General features: G+C 44.7%; 1 protein-coding gene across 1 annotated transcript in view; it reads left to right on the top strand.

The window, feature by feature from the left end:
* Nucleotides 1-3,330: 3,330 nt before the first annotated feature.
* Nucleotides 3,331-11,959, top strand: part of KIF14 (kinesin family member 14) — a 104,535-nt gene continuing 95,906 nt past the window's right edge. The window contains exons 1-2 of the mRNA XM_056523483.1: nucleotides 3,331-3,400; nucleotides 7,990-8,968. Coding sequence (XP_056379458.1) covers nucleotides 8,166-8,968 — 803 coding nt within the window. The 5' untranslated portion in view covers nucleotides 3,331-3,400; nucleotides 7,990-8,165. The remainder of the gene's footprint in view (nucleotides 3,401-7,989; nucleotides 8,969-11,959) is intronic.

The following is an 11,959-nucleotide window of genomic DNA, read 5'->3' as shown; positions in this document are numbered from 1 at the left end:
AATATTCATCCCTCCAGCTCTCCATCTCTTTGCCGCTCCTAACTGGAGGGAGGGGGGATGAATATTCATAAGCGGGCAGCGCTGACGTCAGTGCCAGTTAAGCTACAGAAGCCCCGCCTATGCCAGTTACAGCCACATTTCCACATATAATAATACTAAGATTACGGGTGAACGGCCGGGCGGATCTGGCCAAGGTAGGGTTCGTAGGAATTAGCGTCTCCCGTACTATCCATCAGTACCTGTGGATAGTGCGGGAGCAAACGTGACCACTGCCGCCACAGTTGTGTCCATAGTTCCCTGTCCCCCTGTGCATTCTATGGACCAGACGGTAAGCAGAGTGTTTGAAGTAAAATATAGAAGTGCTCAATTGTGTATGTCAGAGATGTATACAGCAGTGTTTACCAATCAGTTTACTCTCAGGCATCGTAGCCGCTCTCTGCCTAACTCAAGGAGCATGGAGAGCGACCGTGATGTCTGTGAGTACACTGCGCACGTGCGTGACTTGCTGATCCCTATGGGGGAGATTTATCAAAACCTTTCCAGAGGAAAAGTTGCCCATGGCAACCAATCAGGTCACTTCTTTCATTTTTAACAAGGCCTCTGCAAAATGAAAGAAGTAATCTGATTGCTATGGGCAACTGGTCAACTTTTCCTTTGCACAGGTTTTGATAAATCTCCCCCTATGTGTCTGCTCGTAGCGGCGGATTGCTGCTATGAACAGCCAACGCAGGGCACACAGGCACAGCAGGAGGCACACTCTAGGGACGGTCATCAGTGCATCCGCAGCATCAAGTACGCTGCGGATGCGCTATGTGTGACCCTACTTTAAGGGTACGTTCACACGAGCGGACCCACTGCATATTTTACGCTGCAGATCTGCCGCTGAAGGACCACTGCATGGTGGCTTTACATGTGCCTGCTTGGAGCAGCAATATGCCGCTACAAGCAGACACACTGCAATGTGCGAGTTGCCGCGCGTGCGCGGTGTACTTGCACACATCACGGCCGCTCCCCGCTCCATGAGCTAGGCCAAGAGCTGCCGCGATGTACATCGGCTTATAGTGCGGGTGAACAGGAGACCGATGCGGGGTCCCTGACTCATATACGTACCTGCAGTCCGGCGCCCCGTCCCTCTGAAGATCCTCTTTTGTCTTTGATGAATTGCGTGCTGAAGGCGGCCCGATGGCTGGATTTGAATATTTATGGGCGATGGTCACTTCAGCGCCTGTGCCAACTAAGCATTCACATGACCAGCGCCCATGAATATTCAAATCCAGCCGGCGGGCCCGCCTCCAGTGCACAATTCACCGAAGACAGAAGAGGATCTTCAGAGGGACAGGTACGTATATGAGTCAGGGACCCCGCATCGCTCTCCTGTACACTCGCACTATAACCTGGTGTATTGGGTTTAGAGTGGGTGAATGGGTGATCGTTTTCCTTTAAGTCTGATGTGTCTAAAAATCCTATTCCTTGGCCGCATGGTAGTACAATTTTACACGTTTTTGTCTGCTTTAATTTTACAAAAATCATATCTGTTTTTATGTTTCAGTCTTTATTACTATGACTATTTCAATGCTTCTATGCACGTGTAAAACAATAAATATAGATATATATAAATAAATAAAATTGTACAATTAAATGTATCAAAACAGTCACACTATTCCATACGATTTAAATCCGTTTTAATTGAGACAAAAAAAATAAATAAACGTGGTCAACCACAATATTACATCCCAAAAAAAAGTATTAGAAAAAAAACGTAAACGAATCCAAACTGGTGCGTACGTCAGATACGAATTGTGAATAGAAGTCAATGGAGACGTCTAGATACACCATTCCGTACAATTTTATTTGCTGGTGACGTCACACGTTCCAATAGGGAAGTAAAGCGTACGGCGACCATTTCTGTTAAGGTCAGCCCTGCCTGTGTTTATAATTAACCTCTTAAGGACGTAGGGCGTACCTGTACACCCTACGCCCGGTCCCGGTGTTTAAAATGGGGTTACCTCTCTCCGCAGCGTCCGATCGTCGATTGATTGCTCCAAGCCTGAGCTACAGGCTTGAGCAATCGAGACCCTATCTCACTGATCCGGCTTTGCAGTGATCAGCATAGGAGATCAGTGTGTGCAGTGTTATAGGTCCCTATGGGAGCTATAACACTGCAAAAAAAAAGTGAAAAAAAAAAAGTTAACAAAGGTCATTTAACCCCTTCCGTAATAAAAGTTTGAATCACCCCCCTTTTCCCATAAAAAAAAACAAAATGTGTAAATAAAAATAATCATATGTGGTATCACCGCGTGCGGAAATGTCCGAACTATAAAAATATATCGTTAATTAAATTGCACGGTCAATGGCGTGCGCACAAAAAAATTCCAAAGTCCAAAATAGTGTATTTTTGGTCACTTTTTATATCATGAAAAAATGAATAAAAAGCGACCAAAAAGTCCGATCAATACAAAAATGGTACTGATAAAAACTTCAGAAGACAGCGCTAAAAATTAGCCCTCATACCGCCCGTACGTGGAAAAATAAAAAAGTTATAGGGGTTAGAATATGAGAATTCTTAACATATACATTTTCCTGCATGTAGTTATGATTTTTTCTGAAGTACGATAAAATCAAACCTATATAAGTAGGGGATCATTATAATCGTATGGACCTACAGGATAATGATAAGGTGTCATTTTTACCGAAAAATGCACTGCGTAGAAACGGAAGCCCCCAAAAGTTACAAAATGACATTTTTTCTTCAATTTTGTCGCACAATGAATTTTCTTTCCGTTTCGCCGTGGACTTTTTTGTAAAATGACTGATGTCACTGCAAACTAGAATTGGTGGCGCAAAAAATAAGCCATAATATGGAATTTTATGTGCAAAATTGAAAGGGTTATGATTTTTAGAAGGTGATGAGGAAAAAATGAAAATGCAAAAACGGAAAAACCCTGCGTCCTTAAGGGGTTAAGGTGTGGAGCCTGTTCAGACACAGCCCCGAGCAGCTTACAGCATGCCTGGGAGTTGTAGTTTTGCAACAGCTGGAGGCACACTGCTTGGGAAACACTGAACTAGATGGATGTAAAAAAAAAAAAACTTGATAGTATAGAGCGCTGTTTCCCAAACAGTGTGCCTCCAGCTGTTGCAAAACTACAACTCCCAGGCATGCTGTAAGCTGCTCAGGGCTGTGTCTGAACAGGCTCCACACCGTAATTATAAACACAGACAGGGCTGCCCTTAACAAAAATGGTCGCCGTACGCTGTACTTCCCTATTGAAACGTGTGACGTCACCAAAAAGACGTGACAGCCATTCCACCAATCAGAATGAGCCGAGGGGGAATTCGAAATGAATCGCCAGCTGGCGAACGGAAGCGGGACGGAGAATGCTGCGGCTGGTGATAAACACAGGTAAACCCACCCCCTCCCCGCCGCGGTGGTACAGTCCGCCCGCAGATCGGGCACCATGCTGTCGTCGCCGCTTCCTGACACCGATCAGATCGATCAGAGACACTCAGTGTAACCATTATCGCTGCTTCTGTCTCTCAGCCGGTTGATTTGATATGGCTGCCCCCCTCCCCCCTGTATGATGCATGAGAGAAGTCGCATAGAAGCTGCACTTTGTATTTGTTTCTCTTAAAGGGATATTACACCTTTAAAGGAGTTGAGCTCTGGAGCACTTAGTGTGACCATGTATGACATGCAATTTGTGCTACTTCATGCTACAGAGCGCTCCAGCGATAAACAATGAATCTGATAAGTAGGTCCATGTATGTCATTTAGCTGGGTGGAAGTGGCAGACTTGTTATGGCGCCCCCTTCTGTCAGATTCAATGGGGTTAACATTCTTCCTGGACAATCCCTAAGGGGAATCTGTAAGCTGATAATATAGGGTCATATGTATGTCATTAGTACCCATTATACCAGTGGCCATCCAGCTGTTGCAAAACTACAACTCCCAGCATGCCCGGACAGCCGTTGGCTGTCCGGGCATGCTGGGAGTTGTAGTTTTGCAACAGCTGGAGGGCCACAGTTCAGAGACCACGGCACAATACTGTTTGTATGGCCTCTCTGTGCTTCGTAACAACTGAAAAACAACTTGTATTCAAATGGTCTAGAGTCAGGGAGGCGGGACCAAGCCCCTAAAGTGCCCCACGCTGTCACGCCTCTGCTGCCGGATTAAGCATGATGGACAGTCAGAGCTCAGCTTAGGAAATCATATATGCGTATGTGTATGTATATATGTGTATATATATATATATATATATATCGATAGAGAGAGAGAGAGAACGATAGAGAGAGAGAGAGAGAACGATAGAGAGAGAGAGAGAGAGAACGATAGAGAGAGAGAGAGAGAGAACGATAGAGAGAGAGAGAGAACGATAGAGAGAGAGAGAGAGAGAGAACGATAGAGAGAGAGAGAACGATAGAGAGAGAGAACGATAGAGAGAGAGAACGATAGAGAGAGAGAGAGAGAGAACGATAGAGAGAGAGAGAGAGAGAACGATAGAGAGAGAGAGAGAGAGAGAACGATAGAGAGAGAGAGAGAGAGAACGATAGAGAGAGAGAGAACGATAGAGAGAGAGAACGATAGAGAGAGAGAGAGAGAACGATAGAGAGAGAGAGAGAACGATAGAGAGAGAGAGAGAGAGAACGATAGAGAGAGAGAGAGATAGAGAGAGAGAGAGAACGATAGAGAGAGAGAGAGAACGATAGAGAGAGAGAGAGAACGATAGAGAGAGAGAGAGAACGATAGAGAGAGAGAGAGAACGATAGAGAGAGAGAACGATAGAGAGAGAGAGAACGATAGAGAGAGAGAGAGATAGAGAGAGAGAGAGAACGATAGAGAGAGAGAGAGAACGATAGAGAGAGAGAGAGAACGATAGAGAGAGAGAGAGAACGATAGAGAGAGAGAGAGAACGATAGAGAGAGAGAGAACGATAGAGAGAGAGAGAGAGAACGATAGAGAGAGAGAGAGAGAACGATAGAGAGAGAGAGAGAGAACGATAGAGAGAGAGAGAGAGAGAACGATAGAGAGAGAGAGAGAGAGAACGATAGAGAGAGAGAGAGAGAACGATAGAGAGAGAGAGAGAGAACGATAGAGAGAGAGAGAGAGAACGATAGAGAGAGAGAGAACGATAGAGAGAGAGAGAGAGAACGATAGAGAGAGAGAGAACGATAGAGAGAGAGAGAACGATAGAGAGAGAGAGAGAGAACGATAGAGAGAGAGAACGATAGAGAGAGAGAGAGAGAACGATAGAGAGAGAGAGAGAGAACGATAGAGAGAGAGAGAGAGAACGATAGAGAGAGAGAGAGAGAACGATAGAGAGAGAGAACGATAGAGAGAGAGAGAGAGAGAACGATAGAGAGAGAGAGAGAGAACGATAGAGAGAGAGAACGATAGAGAGAGAGAACGATAGAGAGAACGAGAGAGAGAGAGAAACGATAGAGAGAACGATAGAGAGAGAGAGAACGATAGAGAGAGAGAGAGAACGATAGAGAGAGAGAACGATAGAGAGAGAGAACGATAGAGAGAGAGAGAACGATAGAGAGAGAGAGAACGATAGAGAGAGAGAGAGAACGATAGAGAGAGAGAGAGAACGAGAGAGAACGATAGAGAGAACGAGAGAGAGAGAGAAACGATAGAGAGAGAGAGAGAGAACGATAGAGAGAGAGAGAGAGAACGATAGAGAGAGAGAGAGAGAACGAGAGAGAACGATAGAGAGAACGAGAGAGAGAGAGAAACGATAGAGAGAGAGAGAACGATAGAGAGAGAGAGAGAGAACGATAGAGAGAGAGAACGACGGAGAGAGAGAGAGAGAACGAGGGAGAGAGAGAGAGAGAACGAGGGAGAGAGAGAGAGAGAACGAGGGAGAGAGAGAGAGAGAACGAGGGAGAGAGAGAGAGAGAACGAGGGAGAGAGAGAGAGAGAACGAGGGAGAGAGAGAGAGAGAACGAGGGAGAGAGAGAGAGAGAACGAGGGAGAGAGAGAGAGAGAACGAGAGAGAGAGAGAGAGAGAACGAGAGAGAGAACGAGAGAGAGAGAGAACGAGAGAGAGAACGAGAGAGAGAGAGAACGAGAGAGAGAGAGAACGAGAGAGAGAGAGAACGAGAGAGAGAGAGAGAGAGAACGAGAGAGAGAGAGAGAGAACGAGAGAGAGAGAGAGAGAACGAGAGAGAGAGAGAGAGAACGAGAGAGAGAGAGAGAAGAGAACGAGAGAGAGAGAGAGAGAACGAGAGAGAGAGAGAGAACGAGAGAGAGAGAGAACGAGAGAGAGAGAGACAGAGAGAGAGAGAACGAGAGAGAGAGAGAGAGAACGAGAGAGAGAGTGAGTGAGTGTGTGTGTGTGTGAGTGAGTGTGTGAGCAAGCGAGCGAGCGAACGCTGCGCGCGCGCGAGAGAGAGTGAGAGAACGAGAGAGAACAAGAGCACACCAGGTGGCACAAGAGTTAGTGGGTGCAGGCAGTTGCAGGGGCCCCGGTCCTGGGTCCAACACAGTAGATAGATGAAAAAGGATTTGACTGCAGCACACCAGCGTATCCATGGATACTCTGGTGTGCTGCAGACAAATCCTTTTTTCATGTGTGTATATATATATATATATATATATATATATAGTCAACGTATGTGTATATGCATGCTCCCATTAACTTCCGAACAGCTAGAGAAATTTCAACTATCTTAAACTATGTTACATTGTGTCAACAAAAAATATAGTAGATTTTAGGGATGTCCCGTTACCAACAACCTCCCCAGCCTGAGGATAAAACTGTAAGGGTGCATTCACCCCTTTGCTATACAGTCCCCGTATACAGTTCCCGTATACGGTTTCAAGTTAAAAACCAGATCCGTGATGATACAAAAACCAAACAAATCGCTGCACTTGATAACAGATAACATGCAAATTGCACGAACATTAAGGTGTTATCTATTCGAACCACCTATATGTAGGTGGCACAAGTAGCTAATACTGTCCCGTGTATGTCAAGACAGATGTCTTCCCCAACAAAGTTCTGTAAAAAAAATAAAAGTGTATTATCCCGGCGTGTTTCGCCCTCCTGGCGATATATGGGTTTCCTCAGGGGATTCAAACAAAAAGGTGTAAAAGTACAGAACAAATATTCTTGCAGTTATAGAGCTACCACAGATGCTGTGTGGGACGTGTCCAAATACGTCCGCAATTGGATCACTCACTCAGGTCCCCCAGGGGTAGTATCGCTGTGTCCCTATTAATAAGGTCTGCAAAGCTCCCAGATGTCACATGATTACATTTCCTTCTGTTCTCTGTAGTAGCAAGGGACCGTAAGGGGACATAGTGATGTGACATCTGGGACCTTTGCTACACCTTATCGATAGGGATACTCATGTATGCTCCCCCTGGGGGACCTGAGTGAGTGGTTCAATTGCGGATGTATTTGGCCACTGTTTGGGGGCCACTGTATTTCCACAATAAACAATGAAGCATAGATTCCTAATATATATATTAAAGGGGTACTCCAGTGGAAAACTTTTTTTTTTTTTTTTAAATGAACTGGTGCCAGAAAGTTAAATAGATTTGTAAATTACTTCTATTTAAAAAATCTCAATCCTTTCAGTACTTATTAGCAGCTGTATGCTGCAGTGGAAGTTCTTTTCTTTCTAAATTTCCTTTCTGTCTTGTCCACAGTGCACTCTGATGACACCTCTGTTTATGTCAGGAACTGTCCAGAGCAGGAGAGTTTTGCTATGGGGATTTTCTTCTGCTCTGGACAGTTCCTGATACGGGCATCAGGTGTCAGCAGAGAGCACTGTAGTCAGACAGAAAAGAAATTCAAAAGTAAATGAATTTCCTCTGTAGCATACAGCTGCTAATAAGTACTGGAAGGGTAAAGATTTTTTAATAGAAGTAATTTACAAATCTGTTTAACTTTCTGGCACCAGTTGATTAAAAAATAAAAAAATAAATAAAAGTTTTCCACCGAGGTACCCCTTTAATATTAAATCATTTTTTTTTTCTTTCAGAGTAATGGCGTCCTTTATGCATTGGAAAATTGCGTTGGTGTTTCGTTTCCAGTTTGAAGACCCTTTTACCTTCTTGAAGCCGTGATTTTATTTTAGCATTAAAAGTTGCATTTAAACTTTTTTTTTTTTTTTTATATATTTTTTTTGGTCCTAAGTGACCTTTAAACTTTACGGAGATGTCCCATAAAGCTCCCCATCTCGCTCCTATCAAAGAAATAAACAGAACCTACGTCATTTCTGCATGCAAAAACGTGCGATCTCCTGCAGCAAACCTAAAGCTCCAGAGGAGGGAGACCATTGTGAAGAGTTCTCCCCAAGTGGAGCAGTCGGGTCAGGACAAAGATGTCGCTCAGCGGGAGGAACCGGAGAAGCGTCTGACTTTACAGAGACGGCCAAGAACTGGATCCATCGAGAAGGACGAGGCCGAGAAGAATGTCAAGTCCGCAGAACCGGTCACAACCAACCAGAGTGAATCGAGGACTAAACCGACCAATACCAATGGAAAACCGCTTCATCCCAAACTTCTATTCATGGGACATAAAGCTGGAAATCCTCTCGCCAACGGATCGTCAGATTACGGAAAGTTTCAAAGCTTGAAGAACGCGAAGGAAAATGATCCGGATAAAAACGTACGTAGTTTGGGCCAAGATGTCGCAAAGACACCAGGTGTAAAAAGTCTGGAAAACCAAAAAACGCCCAAAAGTGGGACTTTGGGTCTGATGAGGTCATTGTCAACTCGGGAAGTAAAAAGCCCCACGGTAACCCCGAAACGCCCGGTAGGAACCCTACCTGCCGCCCACAAAAAGGTCACTTCTATGATTGGTCAGATCGAGAAGACTCTGGATTTGAGTTTTCCATCTCAAGCTTTGAGTGAAAAGGATGAGACCGGTAGCCATCATGCCTCCAACATGGACAATAGCCACAAGGTCGAAAACTGTGCGGTGACTGTAGCCGTGAGAGTCCGACCATTTAGTGCCAGGTTAGTAGGACACCCATCTTCTATGGCAGTGTTGTCTTCTTTTAATGAAATTAAAGGGGTTGTCCTGTGAAAAATAACTTATCCCATATTCACAGGATAAGGCAGTGTTTTCCAACCAGGGTGCCTCCAGCTGTTGCAAAACTACAACTCCCAGCATGCTGGGAGTTGTAGTTTTGCAACAGCTGGAGGCACTCAGGGTTGAAAACACTGGGATAAAAATAGAAATGCTCAACGCTGCCTACACCTGATAGGGAGATAAAACAAATGATACCTGCCTCTTGGATGATGGCTGTTTGCAAAGTTATAAAATTATGTTTTTCTTCTAAACCCAAGTGTCACAAATGCCAGGCTTAGCTGCAGCATGCAAGCCTTCTCCCTCCCCCACCCCTTTCTTTTCTGTACATCAATTATGCAGGGGAGATGGGGGAAGGAGGAGATATATGCTTCAGCTCAGCCTGGCATTATGGGCAGGCCATGGGGCTACAACCAAAAAATGTATTTTCACCCCTTAGCTCACCTCCACTCCAGTGCCACTGCACTCTGATTTCCCTCTCCAAAAGCTTAATGTCCTCATACATGGGGCAGTGGTCTCCAAACTATGGACCTCCAGCTGTTGGTCCACGATTTGGACATCATTGAACTCATTCCGGCAGGAAGTGGTGGCGAGCCGAAGGGTGAGGCGTAGTCTCTTCTAACCATTACATTACTTGCGTCATTAATTTCATAGGCCATTTGAGGAAGCCCCAAAATATGTTGTCACATGACTTAATATACTTTTGCATTTTAATCCCTCACCAAGATACTTGTTTGCTGTCAGTGAATGAGGACGCTCTTGTTTTTATTCAGAGGGTGCAAAACCTTCCCGTTCCTGTCATCGACAACGAAATGGATACAATTGTAATAAATATATGTTTCCAAATCTTTTCTACAATGTATCAGTCTGCAGTGCAGAGCATCTAGAATATGGATACAGATGTATTCATTATTTTTTTTTTAAACCCCTTAGGGCTCAGTGTTTGGAACAAACTATTCCGAACGCTGGAGCCAGCGCCGGGAGCTTGTGAAGTCATAGCCCCGCCCCCACGATGTCACACCCCGCCATAGACTTGCAATGAAGGGGCGGGGTGTGACATCATGTGGGGGCTGGGCTATGACGTCACGAGCTCCCGGCGCTGGATCCAGCGTTCGGAACAGTTTGTTCCGAACGCTGAGCAGCGGAGGACCCGTATAAGAACAATGGTCATAAATGTACCTCCTGGTACGCACCAGAATGTAAATTTACGCAAATTTGCGTTATTTATTTTTTTTATATAAAAAAGCCCATCCCTAATAAAAATTGTGATCACTTCCCCCCCCCCCCCCCTTTCCAATTAAAAAAAAAAAAAAGCCTTGTGCAGAAATGTCCAAACTATTAAAACGTATGGGGGAGATTTATCAGAATCGGTCCAGAGGAAAAGTGGCTGAGTTGCCCATAGCAACCAATCAGATCGCTTCTTTCGTTTTTTGAAAAGGCCTCTGAAAAATGAAAGAAGTGATCTGATTGGTTGCTATGGGCAACTCGGCAACTTTTCCTCTGGACCGATTCTGATAAATCTCCCCCCATAGTGTTTATGGTCCTGTACGGTGATCAAATGCCAGAATTGCTGATTTTTTGTTGCATTATGGCCCTGATTTACTAAGAGTGTTGTGTAGTTTTCTTTGTGGGTTTTAATTCCCTACAATTTATTTTCCTCAGTATTTACTAAGTTTTCCCTACATTTTCCACTTTCCCTACATTTTGCTTTTTTTTACACATGTTCTGATCTGTAGGGTTTTCCTCGGCTGAAATCCACCACATTTTATGTGGAAACCTTAGTAAATATGTTGGGTTTTTGTGAAAATGTTGGGAACATGCCCCTTTTTGGAGACCACGCCCCTTTTCACCGACAGCCATGCCCCTTTTTCTGGTTTTCTTCGCAAAATGGAGTGTTAGTTGGTTATTTTTTTCAATTCTGGCACAAAATCTGGCGCAGGCAGAATTTTTGGCACAATGCGACAGAATCTGGCGCACAACCCGACAAAACATGTTGAGTTTGCAATAGTAAAAGAGGGCCTATATATCAGAAAAAAAAAATTTATAAAAAGTGCGCCAGTGCAGGCAGAATTGTGCCAAATTTTTTGCTTTTGCACAATTTTTTTGTGTGCGCAAGGCAGGAGTTTTGCACAGAGACGGGGGTTGGAAAACTATAACTCTCAGCATGCCCGGACAACCAAAGGCTGTCCGGGCATGCTGAGAGTTGTAGTTTTGTAAAAGCTCAAGGCACTATGGGGGAGATTCATCAAAACCTGTCCAGAGGAGCAGTTGCTTGGTTGCTATGGGCAACTCCTCAGATGGCTTCTTTCACTTCAAAAGGTTTCTAATAAATAAAAGTAGCGATCTGATTGGTTGCTATGGGCAACTCGGCAACTTCTCCTTTGGACAGGTTTTGATAAATCTTCCCCCATGTTTAGGAAATACTGAGTTAGAGAGATCAGAAAGGGGCAATAGAGTCTCTGTGGGGAGCCAGGCATGTTCTTGTGTAATACTTCATGTCTCCTGTTGTGGCGCTGCAGGAGAATTGAACACTTGCTGCCAGGTCCTCTTATAGTTCGACTGCACCACAGGAAATGCATGTCTGATTTTAGCCTCATAGCCCTGGAAAAAGCCAGTATGCTGGCAAAATGTCGGGGAGGCTGGTAATTGTTTTAGACAGGGAATCCTTCATGGCGGCTAATCAATAGGGAGAGGAGTTATAAGAGATAATAAAACCACATGATGGCATAAAATGCTGGTGCACCATACAGGCCCAGGAAGGGTCAGAGACCACTGTTAGGGTCTCCAGAACTGTACTACTGTGCCAAATCAATATCATTACACTATTGAGGAAGGTGTATGAGACCCCCCTCATAGACGCGCATGGAAGTAAGGAGGTCGTGTAAGACGGGTGTGAGAGACCCCCCTATAGCACTAAA

This window comes from Hyla sarda, chromosome 6, assembly GCF_029499605.1.
Source record: "Hyla sarda isolate aHylSar1 chromosome 6, aHylSar1.hap1, whole genome shotgun sequence".
In the NCBI taxonomy this organism is placed as follows: domain Eukaryota; kingdom Metazoa; phylum Chordata; class Amphibia; order Anura; family Hylidae; genus Hyla; species Hyla sarda.
This window is presented reverse-complemented; position numbering and strand designations above follow the sequence as displayed.